The sequence below is a fragment of the Pleurodeles waltl genome, chromosome 8, assembly GCF_031143425.1.
Source record: "Pleurodeles waltl isolate 20211129_DDA chromosome 8, aPleWal1.hap1.20221129, whole genome shotgun sequence".
Lineage (NCBI taxonomy): Eukaryota > Metazoa > Chordata > Amphibia > Caudata > Salamandridae > Pleurodeles > Pleurodeles waltl.
Window position 1 is genome coordinate 260463636 of NC_090447.1, and position 24503 is coordinate 260488138.

At 42.3% G+C, this 24503-nt stretch overlaps 1 protein-coding gene across 1 annotated transcript in view; it reads left to right on the plus strand.

The window, feature by feature from the left end:
• The first annotated feature begins 5925 nt into the window (after positions 1 to 5925).
• The window catches only part of LIPI (lipase I), a 170390-nt gene continuing 151812 nt past the window's right edge, over positions 5926 to 24503 (plus strand). Inside the window, exons 1-2 of the mRNA XM_069204123.1 lie at positions 5926 to 6222; positions 21095 to 21471. Of these exons, the coding sequence (XP_069060224.1) occupies positions 6168 to 6222; positions 21095 to 21471 (432 nt within the window). The 5' untranslated portion in view covers positions 5926 to 6167. The remainder of the gene's footprint in view (positions 6223 to 21094; positions 21472 to 24503) is intronic.

Genomic DNA, 24503 nt, shown 5'->3' on the forward strand with positions numbered 1-24503 from the left:
AGTCCTGGTGTTATTTTGCTTGCCCCGTCCCACCTGCCAGGCAAAAAAGTGCAATAATTCGGCCAGTGCTGGCTGCACCATATCACTTTTTCTTTCACTTTCAGCCATGCTAAACAGCAGCCATGCTGCTATGCAAGACAAAAACACATTGACTTTGACAAAGCCAATAGTTCTTGCATTGTCGAGACCTATTGGCTTTGCCAGCGCTTGGCCTTTATTCCAGTCTTATCAAGCTAAAACAGCAACACCTACACCAATGGGAACCACGGTATGGAGCAATCTTTAGGCAACAATGATTCTCATTGGTATCATTTGCTTAAAAATATATACGAGTATGAAGCTAAGTATGATTGTGCAATAGATGACATATCATCACAACATACCACTGTAATTATTGGTGAAAAATATTTATATTTGCAAATTTCAACAGGGTACACATAAAGAGACAGATACAAGGTGAAACAGTGCAACGTGTACCCACTGCCATAGCCATAACATGGACAATACAAAAATCAATACGTAAGTTCTGGCTGATGTATGGTAATGAACAACCACATGGGGTTCTCAAATTATTTCATGTTGTAATTTCAAATGTTCCTTCTTTGTTTGGTACTTGAGAGTGTTTCAGTCCTTAAATAGGAAACTAAGGTCTCATCAGGTGTATGGAAATGAGGTACAGCAGTAGTAATTAAGGGAAAAAGTTGGGAAATTGTTATTGTTGTGGTATAACTTATACTTATAAGTAACTCCAACAGAATTGCCTGAAAGCCCCTATTCAATAAGGCATAGAAAAGAAATTGCGAATGTGTGACCACGAGTGACTGACAGGATGATGAACATGTCGTGGAGATTGGGAGAATCAATAGAATTAATTATTAGTTAATAAAGAGAGGAGGGCATTTAACCTGATATTGAAATTCAGGATCATGAATTGGTGACTTCTGGATCTTTAAGATCATTGGTGAATAAAGCTTTTAAAAAGCAATGGATTCTCTTAAGTTGAATAAAGAGTATTTTTATAATTGTCTTCTTTAGGAAGGATTAATGTGATGTGGCACTAAAAGAGAACTTTTGCAGATTTTGGAAGGATATTCCTGACATATTTGCTTGTGAGAAGACTTGATCAAGCCCTGAAGAAGCAGTAGTTCACTTTAAGCTGCGAAGCATGTGTTGGCTGTAGAACATTAAAGAAAGCAATTATTGCACTTGATATGAGTGGAAAGTGTCTACTGAAAGTTGAAATTGTTTGGCTGTGCTATATCAATAAAATTGCAACACAGTTTAGGGAGAAAAGTTACGTATGTAAATATACAAACTTGTATAATGAAAATGAACAAGTAATGAAATTATTCTCCTATTGATATTTTCACACAATAAATTTTAATTGTTGTTTAATTCAAAAGTGTTATCATGTTTTTCTTTTTTGAAATCTCCACAAATTTGTAACATTTATTATTACAGTAGTTCATGAAATGTTGGCACTGGAGTTGTTTTTCTAAGGCTTTGTGAACTTGGTGGGTGGAGTCCAGCAGTGCCATCATTACCCAAAACCCCTTGGTTTTTTGTATTTATTTTTTTGCTAGTGGAAGCATATTGCCTGCATTCCTGTGGGAGAGGGGGCAACTCCAGACACTGAAATTCAATGAAGACTTTGTTAGCAATGGGCTGCTAATTAGACTTCCTTAGGCATTACCCTTCGCTATGTAATAGAGGTAAGGGGTGGAAATGCATATTCTATTGGCCAAGGTGAAGTTGACCCCTTAGGTGAGGCTCAAGCTTTTGTTCTACTTGATCACACTTTCAGTTGGGCTGATGTTAGTCAGATGCAAAACCTCACATCTCTTTATTCTTTTGTTGTGGATGTCCCAGGCTAGAGACTATCTTGCTGTGATATGTATCACTACACAGCAGCTGTGTCTGGGAAGCGGCCTGGAAAGGACATTTGGAAGGTGAACCACATCAACCCAGGGCACAAGTCGGGGGTAAACGCGGGCAGACAACATCCACCGACTATTTTTGCAGGGTGGCCGCCGTACACCCTGCCAATAAGTTGGGCCCCATTGAAATATCCTGAACTCATCCTGGTGAAATTTGCAGACAATGGGACACATTCAGCAGTATATGCACATTCTCTGCTTTTTTTACCAGCAGCAATGTGCAGGTGTGGGGAGGAGGCTTTGTTATTTTAAATTCTAGCTGGGTCCAAAATAAAGGCCTAAGTTAAGGGGCCATCAAGCTTCCTTTTGTTTGAGTGTCCTCCCTGGGAGCTTTCTGGGGCCTCACACTTAGATGCAAATTCAACAAGGAGAAACAAAGACACACAGGGGGTCATTCTGACCCTGGCGGTAGACTACCGCCAGGGCAAACGACCGCTGGAGCACCGCCAACAGGCTGGCGGTGCTCCCATGGGCATTCTGACCGCGGCGGTACAGCCGCGGTCAGAAACGGAAAACCGGTGGTGTACCGCCGGTTTCCCGCTGCCCTGGGGAATCCTCCATGGCGGCGCTGCAGGCAGCGCCACCATGGGGATTCCGACCCCCTTACCGCCAGCCTGGTTCTGGCGGTTTTGACCACCAGAACCTGGCTGGCGGTAACGGGTGTCGTGGGGCCCCCTAACAGGGCCCCACTAAGATTTTCAGTGTCTGCATAGCAGACACTGAAAATCGCGATGGGGGCAACTGCACCCGTCGCACCATTCCCACTCCGCCGGCTCCATTCGGAGCCGGCTTCCTCGTGGGAAGGGCTTTCCCGCTGGTCGGGCGGGCGGGCAGGCGGCCTTCTGGCGGTCGCCCGCCCGCCCAGCGGGAAACTCAGAATAACTGCGGCGGTCTTTTGACCGCGCAGCGGTATTTTGGAGGTTCCAGCCAGGCCGCCGGCTTCCGCCGCCGGCCGGGGTCAGAATGACCCCCACAGTTTATTACTTCACAAGTACTTAAGAGAAGCATAGTTTTCGCTTTGTTCAGTCCCTGTATAAAAGAGTTATGCATGTACATGTTAGAATGTCGGACGTGTTGGTCTGTCCCAGTACTTGGACAAGTAACAATTTAAATGCCACTATATTTATTTTCTTTATTTTATAGTGCTACTCGTCCCAGTGTAGAGTGACTGAGTGCTTTACATCACACATACACATTATACATTGGCAATAAATCATGCGTGTGTGAATCAATGTATAGGATGTGTTACATAACACACTGAGGTGTACAAGATGTAGGAGTCACAGGTCCTTCATAGAAAACTGTGCTATATTAGGATTACAATTTATGAATTCCAAGTAACAAAAGGATCTCTGTGCTTAAAGCAGTAGCTCACTTACCTATCTACATAAAATAAAAATCTTGCATCTTCGTGTTGCATGATTTGCTTTGCATGAGACACATTAACCCTCTATACTACTCTGATTCAAAACTGGGACTAGACAAAACACAGATCTCTGCAGCAAATGTGTTAACTGCCAGAGTTATGTTGCCATTATTATTATACCTTTAGATTTGCTGGGCACACAAACCTTTCTGCAGCAAGTGCCCTAACCCCATAAAATATTTTAAAATGCAGACTTTGCAACTAATTAGGCAGAACAGATTTACTGCCACATTGCTCCTTGTTGCCAATTTCTTTGTGACACAGTTTTTAAAAATGAAATGTATAAATTGATACCCAGACATTGTGTCTGGGTTGTGTCAATTTTTGGCACAACCTCAATGCAAAATCTCATTTGTTAAATCTCATAATGCACCCAAATGTACTGAAGATAGAGCTTCTAAACATATGTGTCAGATTGTAAGATATGATGTCACTTCTAGTGATGTTACCTCCTATGAGGTAATGGGTTGTGATGTAACTTCCCGTGATGCTACATGCAATGTCATCAGCCATGGTGTCACACGCTGTGATGGCACACGCAATGATGTCACTTGCATACTCTCTTTCCTAGTCCACACACATATTTGTAAGACCTGTACCCTGCCCAAACCGGTTCCACTGCAGGAAGATTTTAGAAACATTTATCATCTTGTTTCAAAGCACTCCCAGGATGTGGAAAACCAGCAGAAATAAAGCCCAAAACTTGAAAATAAAACGCGAAGTACATCATCCAATAAAAATATTGAACTGGCGGTATGAAAAACACTTTTGGCATCTTTTTAAACTACTAAATGTAGAGAAATAGCCACTCGGGGAGAGTCGGCTTCGCCTGAACGAGCCTGTACGTTCACCTCCGGTGCGCCAGTCACTCCCTGTCCTCCCAGGGCGCACGTCAGATGTGTGCTCACGCCCAGCCGTGCGTGCCAGGTGAAGGTCTGCTACCAAGCGTGTCAGTGACGTCACAACCGGCGAGAGAGGCGCGTGAGTCAAGCCTTGTTCATTCCTTCAGGTGGTTTCTGCGGATCTGCCTTCTGAACTTTCAGAAAGTGGTTGGAGTCCAAAAATCAGGCGTGTTAGTTTCGGGATAAAACCATAAGCAGTCGTAATTTAAGTGAAGGTTCTGACGGAGCAAACGTTCAAAAAATACATTATGCACATGGATTGATTAAGTTTATGCGTGTTGTGCAGCAACATGCATACGAGCACCGAGGCGGTCCAAGGTAGTGCTATTTTAATACTGCTAATAATAGCCCCATACAAAGCCATAGAACGTGTGTAACACCGCAGTCAAAAGCACAGGCCACCTAGGCGCTTCTAAACTACGTTTGTCACTGGGTGCAATCTGAGGCTTAATCAGTTAAAACGAAGTATACAAAGTAAAGAATAGAAGTTTGAAATGTTGGTATTTTGTTTGGATAATGAAAGCTCTTAGCGCCAAAGCTTCCCCCTTCCTCCTTTACCGCTGCTCTCTTACCCGAAAAAAAACATAATGAGATGTGCATAGCGTTCCAACAATCAACGCCAAACAGTGACACATAGGCGCCTCCGAACACTTTAGAACAGCGCGACCTGACAATCATCAGAGCTGGCCTTTGGACAAAAAGCGACGTTGGCGAAACCATATTTGGCCTCTTTTCCCACCCGTAGTCGTGTTTTTGGGGAAAATGCCAGGTGTGCAGTGCTTAATTTGTAAATAAAAACGTGCTGGTGCCCATAGTCCTCCTCTTAAACATGCGGCTGTCGCGATTAAATATGCAACACGGAACACTGAGGCAGCCTAATTCTGAAGCCATCTCGGGCCTCTTCAATCCATTTAAAGCCACTCCCTGCCCCTTCAGCTCACTCTTGAGCTTTCTGCTTTCTCCCATTATGACGCTTTTTCGTTTTTTAATTCCCCCGTCTTTCCCATATGTGTCTTTTGCTTGCAGTAAATGCTAGATGCAAAAATAAGTGCCAGCCCTCAAAAATAAGGAGTTCCGCACCGGAAACAAGAAGCACAAATGAAGCACTGCAGGTGTGGGGGATTGGTGAAGGGGATAAAATAAAACAAGGGTCCATGAGAATTACAACAGACGGTGGGGGCTGTCAGCGTTTAACTCACACTTTTCTGTAGACAGGTAAAGGCAGCCTGCTGCAGGCAGCCCCTCTGAAGGTCGGCGTCCTGGCTGAGCCCAGCTCGCCCACACTAAAGGTAGGTCACGTGTATACCCTTTAGTCATCTGCCACCCCACTTCACAAACAAGTGATGTTTGTCGATAATATTCTCCTCACAGGCATGCCATTCTCCTTCGCTTACATTCCCCTAACCCAAGACTCACACCCCTGCTCCGTCAAACATCTGCACTTGACCATAAACTCGGCACACCCGGGAAGGCAAACGTCTGAAGCGGGGCATGCCACTGAGCAGCAGAACCCAGTCCGTTATGCCAACCACAATATTTGTACTAACCCATCCCTTTGGCTAAAATAGAAGGCATCTAAAAGCCATTACATCTGGAGTCCGTTTCTTTTGCTAGTGCCACAGTCCACAAGTATAAAAGGAAGGGAGACCGAGTCGAACGGGGAGGAGTCTTGGACAGGGAGCTGAGGTGTAGGTACCATTCTTTGAATAGCATCGATCACTTCCTGGTCCGTGCTCATACTGCACCTTCTCAGCAGTTGACAACTTGTTGTTACTGACTGAGGCAGGACGGAAGGAATACGAGTCCCTTGAGAGGCCCCTAATAACTCCCCCCGACCGAGTATAGCCCGGCTGGCACTGCTGCTGCTGTTCGGTGCCTTCGTCGCCCCCCACCCCTTTCCTCATGCTGCTGGGGCTGTTCTTCCTGCTTTGCTGCTGGGCGTGTTCTGCCAAGTCTGGTAAGTGAACTGTTTTAGAAGTTCATCTGAACTGTGGGAACCAGCGCAAAGCAAAGAGAGAGACCTGCTCTTCCTCCTCTGTCTCAGTGTGCAGGGGTGAGAGGGGAGAATCCTCCGATCGCAAGCGCTTTACTCCCACTTACTCTTCTATCTCTTTCTTGTACTTATCGCTTCATATTTCTAGGCGGTAGTAGAGAAGCCAGTGCACGGACGGAACCGTCCCCACCCTGCTGCCGTTTGAATGATGAGATACAGCAATTATCACGATTCAGTAGGCGCATCTGGGCCCCGGTGCGCTGCACCTGGCGCACCAACGGACGCTACGACCTCCTCGGCGCCCCTCCCCCAACACCTTCACGACTGCCGATTTAGGAATTTTCGGGGACTGTAGGGCAGTATACAAACAAGCGCTTTACATGCAAAGAAGCAAACACAATAGACTAAATTTACGGACTTTACTATTAAAACGAATTCGGCTATATAGCGTGTACATGCAGGGGAATTTTGTGCTGTGTACAATCGGCTATATAGCGTGTACATGCAGGGGATTTTTGTGCTGTGTACAATCGTAAGCTTTCTTATGGTGTTTTGTAGTGTCAGACAAATGTTTTGAATGACATTGCTTACAAGATTTTTTTTTTATCAAGGAGTTTCTGCCAGAGCGCATTCCCCTCGAACGTCAGCACCCCGCGGGCAGGATTGCGGGACTGCAGGAACTCGCACTGGCAAGGCAGCCCATGGATCGATGCTTGAATTCAGAGAAACCTGGACACGCTTGTTTTACGGCTTTGTTCAGGGTGTACTTTTGGGTTTCGTAGTTTTAAACCAAAGCGAAAGTCGCAATCAGCATTAGGTAAAATAAAAATAAAAAAAACTAAGGGAACTCGGCCACTTACCGGAAGACGCTAGCTAACCGCTAGCCACGGTCTAAACACGTAACAGCACAATACAATACATATTGCTCGAACACTACCAGCATAGGCGCTGTCTTAATTTAGAAGGTAAGTAGTGCAAAGTTCAACTCATACCGTACTTTGTTTGGGAGAGGCTGGAATGTGAGTGCATTTCATGTGCACCGATACCTGAAAGGTAGCAGAAAAAAACACATTCCAAAGCAAAGGTGCTCAGGTCAGGCGATGGCTTGGCATGGTCAGCCTATTTAGAATGACGCAATGACAATTTTCAGATTTTATTTTACAAATACAATATGATGGTGAGGAGGAGATAAATACAATGAAATGGTAACATAATGAAGGACACTTCTTTCCGACCCCAATATTTGTTATGGCTGGTCTATATTACTCTGGGCTCTGAAGTAAGCTGAGATGCAATAGCGTCCATGTAGACATGTGAAAAATTAATCTTTCCAGTGTGAAGTGTTACACCTGCTCAGACCACTTTTTGCACCCTTTGTTGTCCTGACATACCTGTCAATAAGATGATGACCCTCCAAGGAACGAAAAGGGACATTTCTCCGTAGGGTTATAGCACTGAAGAGCATGGTGTGAAGGGGTTAGGTGGTTGCATAATTTCTTTGGCAGCAATCAATTAAGGAGAGTGAAATTCAAGCGTGTTGGTAGTTGGATGTAGGTTTGATGGTCAGTTGATCCCAGTAAAAAGAGTGGAGTTGAAACATTCGTAGTTTGATGTAGGTCTGGTGGTCAGGTGATCTCATTGAAGAGATTTGACGAGAAGCATGTTTAGCATGTTCGGTGGTTTGTAATAGGTTTGGTGGTTCTGTGATCCAATTGAAGAGAATGGAGGAGAAGTGTAGTTTGATGTAGGTTTGGTGGTGCCATGATCCCAGTGAAGAGAATGGAGGAGAAGCATCTTTGGTAGTTTGATTTAGGAGTTGTGGCAGCATAAGATCATTGAAGAGAATGGAAGTGGAGTGTGTTTGATGTAAGTTTAGTACTCTTTTCAGCCCACTGAAGACAAAAGCACAGATAGTATTTGGTAGGTTGATGTGGGTTTGGTGGTAGGGTGAACCTGTTGAAGTGAGTGGAAATACAGCATTTATGGGAGGATAGTGAAGGTTTTCTGAACGGTTGGATTCATTGAGAGTTATGAAGGACTTTGCTTTGATGATTGAATGAAGATGGCCCCATGCAATGCAGTGGACAGTGATGCATTCAATACAATGATAAAATGAAGGTGGGCCAGATGAGAGTACTAGCATATGAGTTTGACCACCAGAAGTAAAGATGCAGAGACGGATGAGGAGGATTAAAATATGAGGGTTCGCTCCATGTTCGAGAAGGTCAGGGGCAAGGTCTTCTGTCTTCTAGCACTGCTTGAGCTACTGCTTTGCCCTCCACTCTTTAGTGTTTTTTGTCCATGAGGGTGATCTGGGACATGAATCACCAGCATATGAATGATAAGTGACTCCAGTATGATCATTAATAAAGAACTGCTATAACATGTTTAATTAAACAAGTCTGTACCTTTACAAACTCTGGTAATTGATACCAAACGTCGCTCATTCTAAATGTCACACCTTTTTTAGGCTTAATTTTTATCTAAGGATTATCACCTTTTCTGAGTAGGTTCACATCAGAGCTTCCATCGGAGGAGTTGTTTATAGGACTCCATGACACCATCTTTATGTCATGGGCGTTAGACCAGGATGCAGGGGGGGACTCATTAGGCAGCTACAACACCTGCAGCTTGAGGGATGGCTCTATAGGAAGAGTGCCCCTGTTTGTTCCTAAAGTACGAATTCCTTGCTCTCCCAAAAGTGGGAACAGGAAGATGGCTGCATTTGGACTTCTGTGACTTCTGTGAGGCATGAACTGGTGTCATCTGGGACTTGGGCTGGTGTCACCTGATAAACATCAACAGACTCACCTAAGCAGAACCACCTAGAGCAAGAACTTGCTCATTTGTACACAGCCAGATCAGGATACCAAATAAAGGAAACTGTGGAAAGGGGTTGTAACTTTCAGTTCTAATTCCAAATTTTGTACATACTAATTTTCCCTTTAAATGCACTTTAAAAAAACATTTATGACCTTTTTCTTTCCAAATCGGTATGATCTGTGCTATGTTGTGTTACCCCCTCGAATTTACCTTTTCTATGGTGGACCTCATCTCAAACACTAGCACTGTTTCCCAGTGATATGCCAATCACTATGCCGCAGCTATAGGGCAGTAGTAAGAAAGCCTCAAAGGAGTGGGGTCTTTCTCTCCAAAAAACCCAACCTCACATGCATGTTGAAGCTTGGGAAAAGTATTAATCAGTTACAGGCATTGTCTGTTCTAGCTTGCTTTGCCTCAGGCTGCACTTAACACCATATCTCACACCTCTATGTATTCAGGAACATTACACCCAGTGGTCGAAGTGGGCGACATCAGAGGGGCACGGCATGCCTATATTTTTATGATTTATGAAACACCGTTCCCCTACTTTTTGCAAAAAGACATTTGTCCCAGGATAGTTACTTCCAACAGTTTATATGACTCCACTTAAGTGTCATTCAGTGAGTCTACTGTGTGGTGAAACCAAAGCCAGGGAGACAGCTAAACAAGCCTTCCTGCCCGAGTGCCTGTTTGTCTCAAAGAAATTCAAATGTGCACTACGAGTTAATCTACAAATGTAAAGGACATTTTGGAGCTGGTACTAGCTTTAACTGACCTAATCACTTAAAGCTTGTGATGACAAAGATTTATTATTTTTGAGTGTTAGTGTGAAGAGTTAACAACTGGGCTGTGAAGTGCGTGCTTTTAATTGTAATTGCATTTATATTGCGCTTACTACAACTGGTGGTGTTGAAGGGACAATAATGTAAAAAAATGCATTACATACACTCTGGGTATTACTAAAATCTATATTTTGGAAGCACCATTTTATCTTAAACATTTGCTCATTTTATAGTAGTCTATCTTACAGTGAGTGTAATGCAAGTTTAAAATAATGAATTACGTACTGACAGTGATTTCTGTCACAGGCTGTGACCTCGTTGCACAAAAAATACACAGACCACTTATCTTCACAGCACCAACCAAGACCTAATTCTGTGGATCTCTGATAACACACAGACTTCTGCAGTGCATTAACTAATAGAGGTTTCATAATGTACTAAAGTTCATTTCCCAATGAGCAAGGACTTTTTAAAAAAAATATTTTTTATTTAAGCTGCATGTTATATGTAGCCACCTGATGGTAGAAGACCAAGAGAAACGTATAGAATATTTTATTTTTTATAGCCAGATCTTTGACCGTGCCCAACGCTCACAGACCCCCACTCCCACTGCATCACATACTTTTTTTTCATGCACTTCGGCCACTGATTACACCTATATTAGTAGCTGGGCATACACCCCGGGGGCACCATCTAAAAATTCCTGCAATCACTACACAAGATAACAGTCAGTGATAGCGCTCTGATTTATTCACAAAAGGTACTTCACACATCAAAAACAAAGCACAAAAATTAACTCACAAAAACTGCTGCTCTATTCCAAATAAAGCCTACTTCCATTACCTCGGCCCATTCCTTCGAATTTGGGCATCTGTAATGGAGCATTTCCTACCTTTCCACTTCGAAGCCAACCACCACTACGCAGGAAAGAATAATAAGAACAGTCTATTCTGAAACTTTGGAAATTCAACACTCCTAGTCGGAAGCACCTTCTCAGATCGCGCTATGCAACAGTATTCATTAATAATTAATTCATGTGACTACAGGAACCTCTTTTTCCAAATATGCTTTAAAAGATCAGGAATATGTCCACTCTGTAAATCAGTAAAGCAAAGTATGTAGATTATTTGAAAACTGGTCACAGTTGGTTACAAAGTGCTTGGACATTTTTTAGTAGGATGGAGATTTTGTTTAGGTGAAGAGCTTCTCTGTTGACACACATTTTGATGCTACAATAATGAAAGTGAAGTTTTGCCCAAATAGATTACAAAATATTATTAAACATTATTTATGCTTACGATTATGGGCGAGTTCCTAACCACAAACGTTCCTTTTTCAGCGAGGTATTTCAGATACTAAGCTGATTTAACGTGTATCCGAGAAGAATGCAGTGCATTTCAAATGCTCAGAAACAAAAAAGCCGAATGCTAGCATTCGGGTAAAAAATCCTGCTGACAGTATGGCAATGTGGCACAAATACATTTTTGATTTGCCTATAACTTTGGTCATAGGCAGATTTACAACAGATTACTTACTTCCTGCAGGGAAAAAGTTACAGGTGTGTTGGGGGGGGGGGGGGGGGGGAGAGATATGTTTTCCAATTCCATAGAAAAGCTTCCTTTCAGTTACATCTGAAACTGCTGAATGGAATTATGCCGAACTTGGTTTGAAAGTAGAACGTTACTCAGAAACCACTTTTTTGTGGTTAGGTGTAAATCTATTCAGTAGTTTTTGAGCCTTTAGCCAGGTAGGTTTATAATGGGTTACACTTTTGCAGTTCTTATTAGATTTAAATATTTACTTTATTTGCACAGTTAATAAAGACCATTGCAATCAGCTACAAGGCAAGGAATACAAAGAACTGGAAATCCATTACCTGAAATAGAAACCATGAAAGTAAAACAAAAATAATAAAGAAGGGCAAGGTGAAAATGTTTGCAAAATCCCCAGGGAAGACTGAAAGGAAGAAAGTTCCGGCAAAAGGCAGATCTTATTTGATTAAAATCAATTTGTTTTCAACTTTTCCATGTTTGATAAACATGCATGAAATTTGACATGAAATCTATGGGGAGATTATTGTTGGTGCTTTCATATTTGTGCAGATCCATCAAGGGGTGGCACAGTTAAAAACATGGAGAGGGGGCAAAAACGGTTTTTGAACTGATTGTGTGATGAATCCACTCAAACTTTGACAGAAGCTTGGAAGTATTATTTTTCTGTTGGTTTGTAAGTTTTCATAATAACCCATTAAACGGTGGAGCCAGTTACTGAAACAATGAAATTAAATGTTTATTTGCATATACCTTTGGTGCAGGTTGATGCATATGCATCAGATGTTTTAGGCAGTTACTGAGTAGCACTCAGTACAAGTGCTTCATGTTATGAGCAGGTCCACTGGAAAGGGTGTGATAGATTTAAAAGGGGGGTCTGATTTGTTTCACTTTGTTAATACATGTGTCACCATTTGACAGATCTGCAGGAAATTTGGCTTAGATTTAGCATGTTTGGCTTACTCTTGGTATTTTCAAATTGATGAAGATCCATCAAGGGGACAGTTAAAAAGTGGGGACAGAAGTGTTCACCTTTTTACAAAAAAACGTTTGCACTGCTTTATAGGTCTGAACGAAATTCAGAAGACGCTTGTGTGACTTCGTTTTCTATTGGTACATTATGTTTTTTGTTAATCCATTAATGAGGGCAAAGCTATAGAGGGATACAATAAAATCTTCATTTGCTTACAGCTTTAGTACTGTTTGATGAACCTGCTGCAGATGTGGTAGACAGATATCAAGTTACACTCAGGTTCGGTCAGATCCAATGGTGGGGGCAAAGTTAAAGTGGGGGAAGCATTTTTGATTTATTAATAAGTTGGCACCTTTCAACGGAGCTGCACACAATCAGACAGAGGCCTTTCATTTTTGCCAGATTAAACCCAGTGCAAGGCAAGTCTTGCCCTTTGAGTGTCCCCGGTTGCAAATGAACAAGGAGGTCAGGTACATGGACTTGAGGATGTCTGAATGCACCACAGAATGGGTGCATGGTAGGAGAATGTGGTGCATCATAAAAACATAAGGTTCACTGTAAAAACACAGTTAAAACTTGGTTATGGTTCAGCTAAAACAAAAACAAAATAAATCCGGAATTTTTCAGTTTGATGCACCATGCTCAGTACGCCTCCTAGTCAATAGCATTTAACAAAAGATGGCTCTCTGGAAAGAGCAAAAAATATTGGGTTCGAGTTATGTAGTGCCTTGTGTGATCGTAGCAGAATTACGGTGCTTATGTTCGAAATTACATGTATAACCAAAGGATGGCATTTGGTGGTAGATGGAGAAAAGGTGTGAAGTAGTTATATGAAAAGTGTGCTTTATAGTGTGATGTTTTTGCAGATTTTAGTTCACCCTCCTGCACTCATGTTATTATTCTCAAAAAGAATGAAAGTCTGTAGCAAAAAAGTTGGGTTTGAACTTTGATTGGCTGGCTGTCCTCAGATTTCAGAGACCAGTATACGCATTAAAACTGAGGCTAATGGGAAAGAGTATTTGAAATTACAAAGGAGCTATTGTAGGAAACCCAAAGGAGGCACTCGGATATTACAGATGAGCCTTTTCTGAAGCCCTAATTGTTCTGCGGCTCTTAGAAAAGTCGTTTTGATCTTAATTGAATAGTTATTTTAGAAACAAAAATGTATTAAAAATAACCTTTGGTAAAGTTCTCATAAATTGTATCAAATATTAATTCCAAGGCTCATAAACATGCCATTATTAGACTACTATATGCCATATTGGCATTCAAAAGAGAGCAATGAAGATGCCAGATTCTGGGAGCGCAGAGACTAATATGACAAAAAGTACCCAAATTAGGACAGCAATGCTTAGGTGCAAAAGAAAACACCATCCACTGTCTCAAATAGGAGACATTTACCTCAAAAGAATGCTAACCATCGGCCCTAATTAGACGATTCTGGCAATGCAATACAAAGCCGGATTTCAGAAGATTAAATGTAGAATGTTTTATACTCAAATGATATAGTTCTGAATTTTACATTGATGGAGCTGCAGAGCAAGCAGGATTATGTGTGGTAAAGCCTCAGGTGCATCAACGAGTGGCATAAAAATACACTTGAAAAGGACGGAAGCAGCACAGCATACAAGTGCACAGGATGCATTAGAAAATATATCCCCAAGGTTTCTCCATGCACACGTCAGGTGTGCTCCTGGGAAAGTATATTTTACACTGGATTTGCAAAGTTTGAAACTCACGTAAATGCACTGATGCTATTGAGAGCATTGTGAGCGTGTAAAGTACGCAACTCGTGCACACACTAGACTTATGTATTTTTCAGGTCAGGTTAAAACAATGGGCTTTCCCCCCGGAGTGTCACAGAAGAGGTAAGTCAAATACTGGGCATATGAAGCGAACACTAGCACCTGCATAACTTCGGCGAGTTCACATTTTTATATTGCATTTCCCACGTTAATATGCATTTAATTTTATACATGACTGGGCCAAGTAAAGGTTCTGCCAAAGTGTGACGAAGTGCTGCATTGTCGTGTTATGTGAAGTAAGGAGAGGCATGGGATTTTTTTTTATGAAAGGTAGAAAAAAATAGACTATAAATTTAGTCTAAATTTGTCCTAACCGTGTGCAGGCTTACCCAACGCAATGCGTAATGAGTGCATCTTTGGTGGTATTAAAGCTGGCAGGACCCGTCAACATGCGTGAACATCACAGTCAGGGCTTCTTAAGAAGATTTGCGCGCCCGATATAAACGATGTTCTAGTTACCCGGTGTGAAGTGTGTGCATAATTCTAATTTTCCAGTCTTGAAATGAGGAATAATTGCACTAGTTAAACTATTTTCCCTTATTTTGATGCGTGCAATCTCAGATTTTGTGCATTTTGCAACCGAAATTAGTAAGAGGTTTTGCCTGGCAAGTATCGAGTGGGCAACAAACTCTTGAAGTATGCAGTTACTTCCTCTTTTGGGACAAAGATTTAGGAGCAAAATATAGTTGGTGCCTGAATCTGAATTTGTGTCCCACTAGGAATCAGAGTCATGCTTGTGCAAAGTTGTGATTTATGCAAGTATAGGTTCAATAAGTTTATGACTGAGACGACACAGGCAGGCATAAAACCAGTATGTCATAGTGTACACATGCTCAGTTTTTCTTTTGGATAGATAAAACATATTTATACCAATAAATTAAAGCAGTAATACTGCACACTGGCGAACATGCTTCTAGCACCCTGGCAGAAAAATCAATTATTTTTGATCTGCAATGATGACTATTATTTATGAAGTTGTCAGATGCTTTTCTATTTCTCTTAAGTTAATTTTAAGTTGACATAGTTCATTCGTTGACTTTTCTTTGAAGACTATGCATGGTGAATTGGAGTTACTGGAGGAACTATGATTAATGGCCTGATTTAGAGTTTGGGGAACGAGTACTCCATCATAAACGTGACGAATATCCCGTAAACCACATTACAAGTACATCAGGATATAATGCACTTTTAAGAAGGTGGATGCATATTAGTCACATTTGCAACAGTGTACTTGCCCGACAAGTTCAAAATCAGGCCCCAAGTCTGTTAAGAGATGATGCGCCCTTTTCATGAAAAATACTTGACTCCTATAGCCCTATTACAATTTGGCTGGATTTATGCATGGGGATTTCCTGTGATCAGAAATAATGTTTTCAGCGAGTATCTTCACATATACATCCTTCTGTCATGAATATTTGTCCCTGGAATGTGGAATAAATATGTAGGCATGAAATTACTGCATATAGAGTCACCATTCAAAAGACAAATCTGCTTTTTTGGTAAAGAGGAGCATGGGTTGGCACAGGGCAGGGAGCAAGAGGTGGGCTGTCAGAAGTGCCTCATGACACAGCAGTGACTTTGTGAAAACAGTGCAGGTGTTCTGTGCCCCCCCCTTGCCGGGGGAAGGGGCTGGGCATGGGTTGGGGGCTAACACCTGCATTTGCAGGCTCAGCTTCATATGATTCTACCTGATGGATTTTTCGACTGCTACAATCTTTCTGGTGTTCCTGCATCCAGGAAATCCAAGTGTTGGATTACTTTCCCAGTTATAATTATGTAGCCTGGAATTTCACATGAGAATTCCTTGCCGCACGGTTTAAAATCAGGGCCTGAGCACACATTGTCAAAGAAGGGGGGAGCATATTTTTGTTTTGTTTTGCTTATGGCACATAATTAGGGATTAAAGGCCTGATTAAGTGTTTGGCAGTCTTGCCACCGCTGTCACTGTGGTGCCAGAAACCCCGACTGCCAACTAGGCAGTCTGCCAGCCAAATTTTTATGTCAATGTTTTGGTGAACTAGAGACCATAGAGTCGAACCAACACCTCCAGCCATTTGCCGACCACCATGACGGCGACTGTGGAATAGCAGATGTCAGAGGACGATGCAGAGAAAGGGACCACTGTCCAGATCACAATGTGCTTTCCCATCGAGCCAACTGTGATGGGGAGACCGTCTGCACTGAGATGGTGGAATTGAAGGAAATGGGGTTCTAGCTCCCTCATTCCCTTATTTTCTCTTCAGTCTCCGATGTGGACCTCTACGTCCAGAACCTCCTTCAAATCAGCAACTCCACACCAAAAAAAAAAAAAACACCAACAAAATCCAGGTATGTGCTTTTCACATTTTCTGCCACTGACTGGACTGGGCATATGTGGCCCAGACTCCGGTAATGGAATGGTACTTCTACAAAGTATTTTTACACATGCGTCATTCATATATGTACATTTTGGAATTATTTGGCCAAAATATACACACCTACATCGACACATATGGAAACAAATACGTTGTGTTGCTGACTGCATCCACGCCGTCAGGAACACTGCCGCTGGGCCAGCAGTAACATTGTAAATTGGCAGGCAGGAGTCTAACGGCTCAGTGGTCTTTTGGGGATTTCCACCACGCAAGTGCAGCAGTGTGACTGCCAAACTCCTAAACAGTCCCTTAGTTTCTTTCTAATACTACTGTGAGTTTACAACAAAAACTAGTACATTCTGCACCTTCATGAAAGTCCCCATTGGCTTTTCATTCCTTTCAAACATTTGCACTAGTGTATCGGTGTTAGTCCAGTACTCACAGCTGCATTTTAGCACTAATAAATATGTAGCAAACAAAATGGTTTCTCTACTTCAAAAGCACCCTGGTGTATTCAATTTAAAACCATGTTCAAGAATGAAAATTCTCCATACTACATTGTTCATGCCATTTGTCTGCATAGAAAACCTCGACTGTTTGTGGTTGATTTCAGCCATTGATGGTATGCTTACCAACCGTGGTTTTTAGTGTGGCTTACTGAGGCTTTGAAACAGCACAGTCAGTTTCTAGGGACTAGTCAGTATGATAAATAGAGATTTAAGGATTTTTTTCAGCCTAAGAATTCAGTGGGGACATCTGCATTCCTGAATAACCTGTCTTTCAAGTGACTTCGTATCTCCCATGCCTTTCTTCCTTTGAGGCCCGGAAATTTGCACCATGTGTAGATTTGTTCTTTCTTCCAAGTGGCTTCTAAACTTATTTTCTTAAATGAAGTTATCACGAGCTATCTTCTATCCGTCACCCACTTTTCCTAGTTTTGTAATTTCACAAACTTTGAGAAGAAAATCTTTACCTGTCTGCACTGAAACTTTGTAACCTATTCACCCTACTTCCAGATTCTTGTTGGCAGCTTTCTAGATGAAAAGAGCATGGACTCACTCCTTGTAGGTCTGGCGTATGAGATAGTTTTAGCTGTTATGTCAGACAACTATTGTTTTAAACAATACAAACATAATATTTATACTTAAAGTGTCATTTTGTCAGATATGTTGATCCACTGCTCTGTTGAATTGTCAATCACATTTTGTTTCCACCAACAACAGTATACCACATGGGACATTAGGTCAGCCCACTTTATCTAAAGGCTTCTTTCACTTTGAGTGCCCGCACAAACCCTGTGCACATTGTTCAATTACCTAAAAAAACGGTCTTTCTCTCTGTTGTGACAAAGTTTGTTTAAAGTATACTTTTTTATTTGATATATGTTCTATAATTGTCTTTTAATATAAGTTATTACTTTGTCTGCACTTCAGGTGCCCAGTTGGATCGTGATTTATTTCATGTCTCCTTTTTAAAGTTATAAAGTGCTTAAAGTGACAGTATGGCTGCTTGCGATTTGAGTGTTCAGTTATGTAGTGATTTATTATTGCCTGCATCACAAATAACAATAATATTAAGATACGTAGCGCAACTGGAATTCTTGTTATTTAAAATTAAACGGCCACATCATGAAACTTTTTTAAATGTAAAAACTTTAATGCATGCATGTGACAGCTACGTTTAGGTACCAAGGCTAGGCCTATTGACTTTGCCAGTGGTTGTTTCTCAGTGAACTAGTCTTTATTTAATAAACAAGCAATGACAAAGCTGAATGGTCTGATTTGCATTTGGAGCCCTAAATAAAATATTTAACAAATTGCTCATGTAATACAAATAAAACGATTGCTTGCTGTATACAAGGCATCTACAAGCTGAAATAACATATATGATGATTGCGTGCACTTGAAATGTAAATCAGTCCCTTATGCATTCAAAAGCAATCACGCCAGAAGTGGTGAAATCATACATTAAATGGCTACTAGCATGAGGTGAGGATAAAATACTCGTCTGGTCGGAGTCAAAGCCCACTCTATGTAAATTTGAAAAAAAAAAAAGGCAAACCATAGCTAAAAAAGTGCCCCAACAAATGCCTTCTCCACATAGAAACTCTTTATTAGAGTTAGTGAGAAAAGTTTCATCAACGCCATAGGCTTGTGGGGAGGTTGGATTCTAAATTTAAGTTACCATTAAACTAGTAGGCTTACCCTCTATAAGCTAATTAAGGTGATACTTCAGTCCCACTGACTTGAACGATGCTTCGGCTTACATTCTAGGTGAGAAAGTCACAAACTTAACTGCTCTTATGTTTTTGAAGTCTATTGCTCCTTATGCTTAAAATGTCGAAAATAAATTACTTTAATGTCAAATTAAATGGCAGTCAGTACTTAGGTAAAGCACTGCTCGGAATCCTCCTGCTTCCTTGTCTTTAGGTTGAGCCTAGGCAGCATGCAGCTCTGCCTGCAAGACATGCTGTATTCAATCTATGGGTTTTAACCACACCCACTCTTGCCATTCGTTCTTTGTTGTGCTTGTCTTAAATGCTTCCTTATTATTGGTGCATTTTTCTCAATCTACCTCCTTTGTATGTTTAGATCCCTCCTAGGCAATTTCAATAACAGAACATTTTTGTTGGCCATCACACTACATGGTGCAGCTGAACCAAGGAGGCAGGTTGTGAACCAAGCCCTTGGGCAGCCTGATGTCCGATCACAAGTAATCACTCCAGTCTCTTATTTGGCATTGCGTCCTCTCGAGGCTTGGCTGAGTTTGTCTTATTAGAGAATGGGAAGATTTTAGTGATTTATGCCTATACTGTCTCACCTTTGCTACAGATATTGACTAGAAAAAATACATAGCCATTGCAAACCACATGGCAAAACTTTTTTTCTCTTCTCATCAGCACTAATTCCTCTCACCTACTTCTATAAACACTGAACACACGTAGTGTCAGGTTCACCACAACCTGACACCACCTGACCACGTCTATGCATCCCACCTAAGTCTTTTAAGTTAGGCCATATTACAACCACACACCTTTTTTAACTAGACCAGCAATCCCTCCAGACAGCGGTTGCCACGACGACACAGCAGTGCTCCACACAAATTTACAGATTACATTGTTTTATCAACTTCACCCAGACTGGTATTTTTCATTTCCCAACAAACACCATAACCATATCAACTGCATACAAGAACCTTTCAGCTGGTCAGCAGCGCACTGAAGTGGTCTCTTGATGGCTAATTACGCTACAGAAGCACCTCTAATACAACATACCCAGCTTTTTCCTGCCCCTTCCTCTTTCCCCCTTTCCCGCCACAGAGTCACACTCCAGCCTCACAGGGTTTTGTGTATAAATCCCAGTAATGAAAGCAGTCATGTGGCTCATAAAATGTCACAATAGTGTAAAAGTGCACCTTATTTTGATAGATAGTATGATGTCACACACAGACCAGCCGCTGGGGTGATAAGCATCATCTGCCTTGAAAAAACGCAAAAAAGGAGGGGTGGGGTGGAGAGGGAGGTGGAGAGGTGGTGAAGGGGAGGGGAGGCTCTAGTACATGCAAAGATGGCTCCAGAATCATAATCTACTTATTTGTCTTGTTTGGCAAAAATTAAGGAAGAATGTTACACTGCGGATAAATAATACAATGCTAGGGTGGTGAATGAAGGTAGGGGCGAAGTTCGGGTGTGCATCACTCAATCAATTCTATTTTCAAATCAAGAGCCTTAGGGTTAGGGATCAGTGCCCTCTTGTTAATGTGTTGCATGATTAAACACTTAACCATGTGCCCATGTGCTGCATGGTTAAACACTTATAATGTCCAGAAGGTGAGACCTATTGGCTATGCCAAAGATTGTTTAAAAGTTGAAAGCAAAATGAAGGACAGTGTTTAAAATGTGGTTCCAGGGTCTAAAGGAAGTGCATCGGGGAGCGGTTCATGGAGAAGACGTTGAAACTGGATCCTCACAAGCATAGCAATATTAAAGGGTCAACCAACTTCTTGTTGCTTACCTGACAGATTTACTGTCCCGTTTCTTCTTCTATGCTTCTTGCTCAAAGGTGGTTAAGATTTTCTCTACATAAGAATCAGGACAAGGTAACAATAACCTCAGAAATTAGAAATTTCTGGAAATGAGAAATGGAAATTCATTTTCATCTTTTTGGTTTACGTGATGAGGGGTCTTCAAGAATTGGCGATATCAATTCCATGTGGTCAGGCAACTTAAACATATTTCTGATGAGCCATAACTAAATTTGAGATTTGCATAAAATGCAGTCTGTGGAACTCCTCAACTTTATCGACCTGACCCTCAATTTGTTCATTTTTTGTGTCTTTTTTCTGGCGACATATAGATCGAAATTAACTTATGGAATGTGTGGGTTCTATTGAAGGGAAATGATCGGAATTTCCGAGAATACTTTGGGTTGCACAGGACAGAATATGGTGCCCTCGGTGGCCTGGATTCATTTATTGATCCTTCCAAAGTGCATGTTTTCTGTTAAGTACAATTTGCAGCAAACTGATACCGTTTTTTGTGTGTTTCCAGATGATGCAAAACAATGTCACCAGTTCACAGACCTTAACTTAAATAACGCCATTGTTGGGACAGGACTTGAGGTGCAACTGCTACTGTACACTAGAGAGAATAAAGATTGTGCTGGCAACCTCAATAAGGAAAACTCTACAGCTTTCAAGTATGTGAATGTGACCAGGAAATTTACCTTCATCATTCATGGGTATCGGCCGACAGGATCCCCGCCAGTGTGGATTGATGACATAGTGAATGATATGCTGTCCCTGGAAGATATGAACGTCATAATTGTGGACTGGAACCGAGGGGCCACCACAATAATCTACCACAGTGCTGCTGCCAGAACAAAGAAGGTTGCAGTCATCTTGAAGAAGCTCATTGACGATTTGTTGGTAAGTTAGATGCATGCATTCCAATATTTATGAAGGAAAGTAGGCCCTTGCAATAGTTGTTTAGCCAAGAAGATTTTTGCACTTGGGAATGGAGACAAAGTGGCTAACATACATTTAGAGAATGTGCAACAGGTAGACACCGATTCAGCAATATACCATGGGTTACAAAAATGACGTCACACATTTCTTGACCCCTCAAATGATATCACTATATTGACCTCTTGTCCTACCTTCAGCTTCCGCGCATCCTTTTTGCTGCTGAAGGATTAGGTGAAGGGAAAGTTGTAGAAAGCAGAGAGGACTGTTTGTGCCCAGTTTAATTTCTGTTACCGCGTCTGCCTTCTGATTAGGGATGTACAAAATTCATGAAATACAAGCAGGCATTTGCAATATTCTTCAGCATGAAATGAATCCTGGTGTTCATTTTGCACAGGAGTACACATTTTCTGCAAATAAAACAGGGGGAAAAATACAGACGCCTCAAACAGGAATTAGTGTGTATTTACGCTAGATTTTTTCCACATATAATGCATAATTGTATGACATGGAGTAATAGTTTGATTTCTGCAATTTTGAGCAACACGCACAACACACAATTACCCAAACTATACAAAATGATGCCGGCATAACGGAGATTTCTCCCAGCTCTACTTCTGATCACTATGTGCATAGTCAGTAATAGATGTACCGAAGGCCAACTCACATGCAGCAGCAATACCCCTTGCATGCCCTGAAGTGAAGCCCATGAGGCGTCAGCTGGCTGTCTCTGCAAGATATTCAGGGACACTTGTGTGTGACTAAGGGCCAGATGTAGCAAAATTAGGTTTTGGGACTCAGAAATTGCGACTCGGAGCGACTCGCAATTTCCGAGTTGCAAAACCATATGCAGAATGGTGTCTCAGACACCCTCTGCGAGTCCCTATGGGGTCGCAAAGACCCACCTCATTAATATTAATGAGGTGGGTTGCATTTTGCGACCCCATATCGAGTCCCTGCACTCACAGGGATTGTGGCCTGCTGAAGTCAGCAGACCTCCATGTCTGCGACTGCTTTTTAAATAAAGCAGTTTTTTATTTTTATTTTGCAGCCCGTTTTCCTTAAAGGAAAACGGTTGCAAAATAAAAAAAAATAACGAAACCTTTTGGTTTCGGTTTTTCAGAGTAGGCAGTGGTCCAGTGGACCACTGCCTGCTCTGAAAAACCCTTTTTGGCAACATTCACAAAGGGGAAGGGGCCTTTTGAGAATGGGTTACCACCAGTGTGACACTGGTGGTAACTGCGAATTGCTTTGCGACCGCATTCGTGGTCACAAAGCAATTTAGCATATCGATACGAGTCGCAAATAGGAAGGGGACACCCCTTCCTATTTGCGAGTCGCATTCACAATTTGCGAATCGGTACAGACTCGCAAATTGTGAATGAGCATCGCAAACGGCATTTTGCATGGCGCAAACTGCGATTTTTGCAGTTTGCACCATGCAAAATGCTTGCTACATCTGGCCCTAAGTCCCAACTTTACCAGCCTTTCATGGGTATGTGCTGGTGGACTATTTCGCTATAGAACAGTCTACCTTTAAGAAAAATTGCAAAAAAATTAAATGTGCTCCATAATTGTTTGGAGTCACCACTTTATATACCCCAGCGTTGACACTGCTCATAGTTTTACCAGTGCAAGCATTTTGGGAAATTTTCCTGACGAAAGAAGTACAACGCCCGTTCACCACCCTTTTCAGGAAACAAGGGTGTTCCCTGTAAGTTGCGGGGCAGCATTGGTATTAAAAATGCTTGCATTTCTAAACTGATCTCTTATCACGAAAGGGGCGGGGGAATGCTGCAGTCTGAGCCCTTTGTTTTTATGCGCCAGCCTATTCATCACAATAATTAACCTGCAGGTCTCACTTTTCGCCTACGTCCAGTGACACTGCAGATGTTCTAAAGCAGCTTTGGGCGTATCAACCGGGACAGTTGATGTGAGACAATCCAAGAGGCAAGTGGGGGTCTTTTATCTTGGAGGGTAAGAAAAAAGCCATTCAAAAAATACCCAAAGCCTTGGGAACGCCCTTATGGGCCGTGCAATAAATTACCCGCAGAGGGATTTTACTCTATAAAGCAGTGTTTAGAATCTAGTCTGTTAAATATTTCAGCATAGGGGTTTGTCCACAATGGTGCCCGTGTAGGAAAGTATTCCCGGAGCCCCACTGCCTGCCTTTTGTATTGGAGCAGATCTGGCTTTTCCAGACGAGTTCTGCACAAATGTTATTGCCAGATTACAGCCCAAACTCTGAGGGGCTTTAATCCTGGTGGTGGGTGCTGCACAACGTTAGTGGCCTGACGAAGATTAGTACCTGTGCTCCTAACATGGCGCTTTGAGTCCTGTCCCTGACTACCTTCCACTGACCATCTAGAACTGAGGCTCCTTCTAAGACCCTGCTGCTGCAGAGAGTCAGTGCAACCAATGGTGCATCACGGCAGAGCAAGCTAGCCGCTCTGCACTGCCACAGATGAGCACCATAATGATTGGGTCTCGGGGGAAGGTAGGCTGGCGTGTGGCTTGAGACAGAAGCCCTTGCGGACCATGGAGTCTCGCTCCTGGTCGGTGGTGGAGTGTCGCACTATTGTCTCCATCTCTCCACATGCATGGGGTGTTTGCAGCCTGGACTGGGGATGGGGAGAGTGTTGGCAGTGGTTCCTTGTTGGCGGATCTGTCTGGAGGTTAGGTGTGGGCCTAGTTGAGCCTGTGAGAGGACATCACCTACTGCTGGGCCTCTGACTGCGGCGAGACTACTGACAGTGTGTCTGGTGAATGCCCTTCCCGGATGGCTGACCGCCTTGGGAGTGATGCCCGGGAATGAAGACAGCACTAGTGAGACCGGATGCCACCTACTTTACTTGCGTACTTACTTAAGGGCAAAGGGAAAGATTTCAGAAGCCTATGGAACCTTGAGATAGCCCAATCTGCATCCTGCCTTGATATGGAATGAGTCCCTCCAGTGACCTCCGGGACTTTCACATCATGTGTACATCTAGTCAATT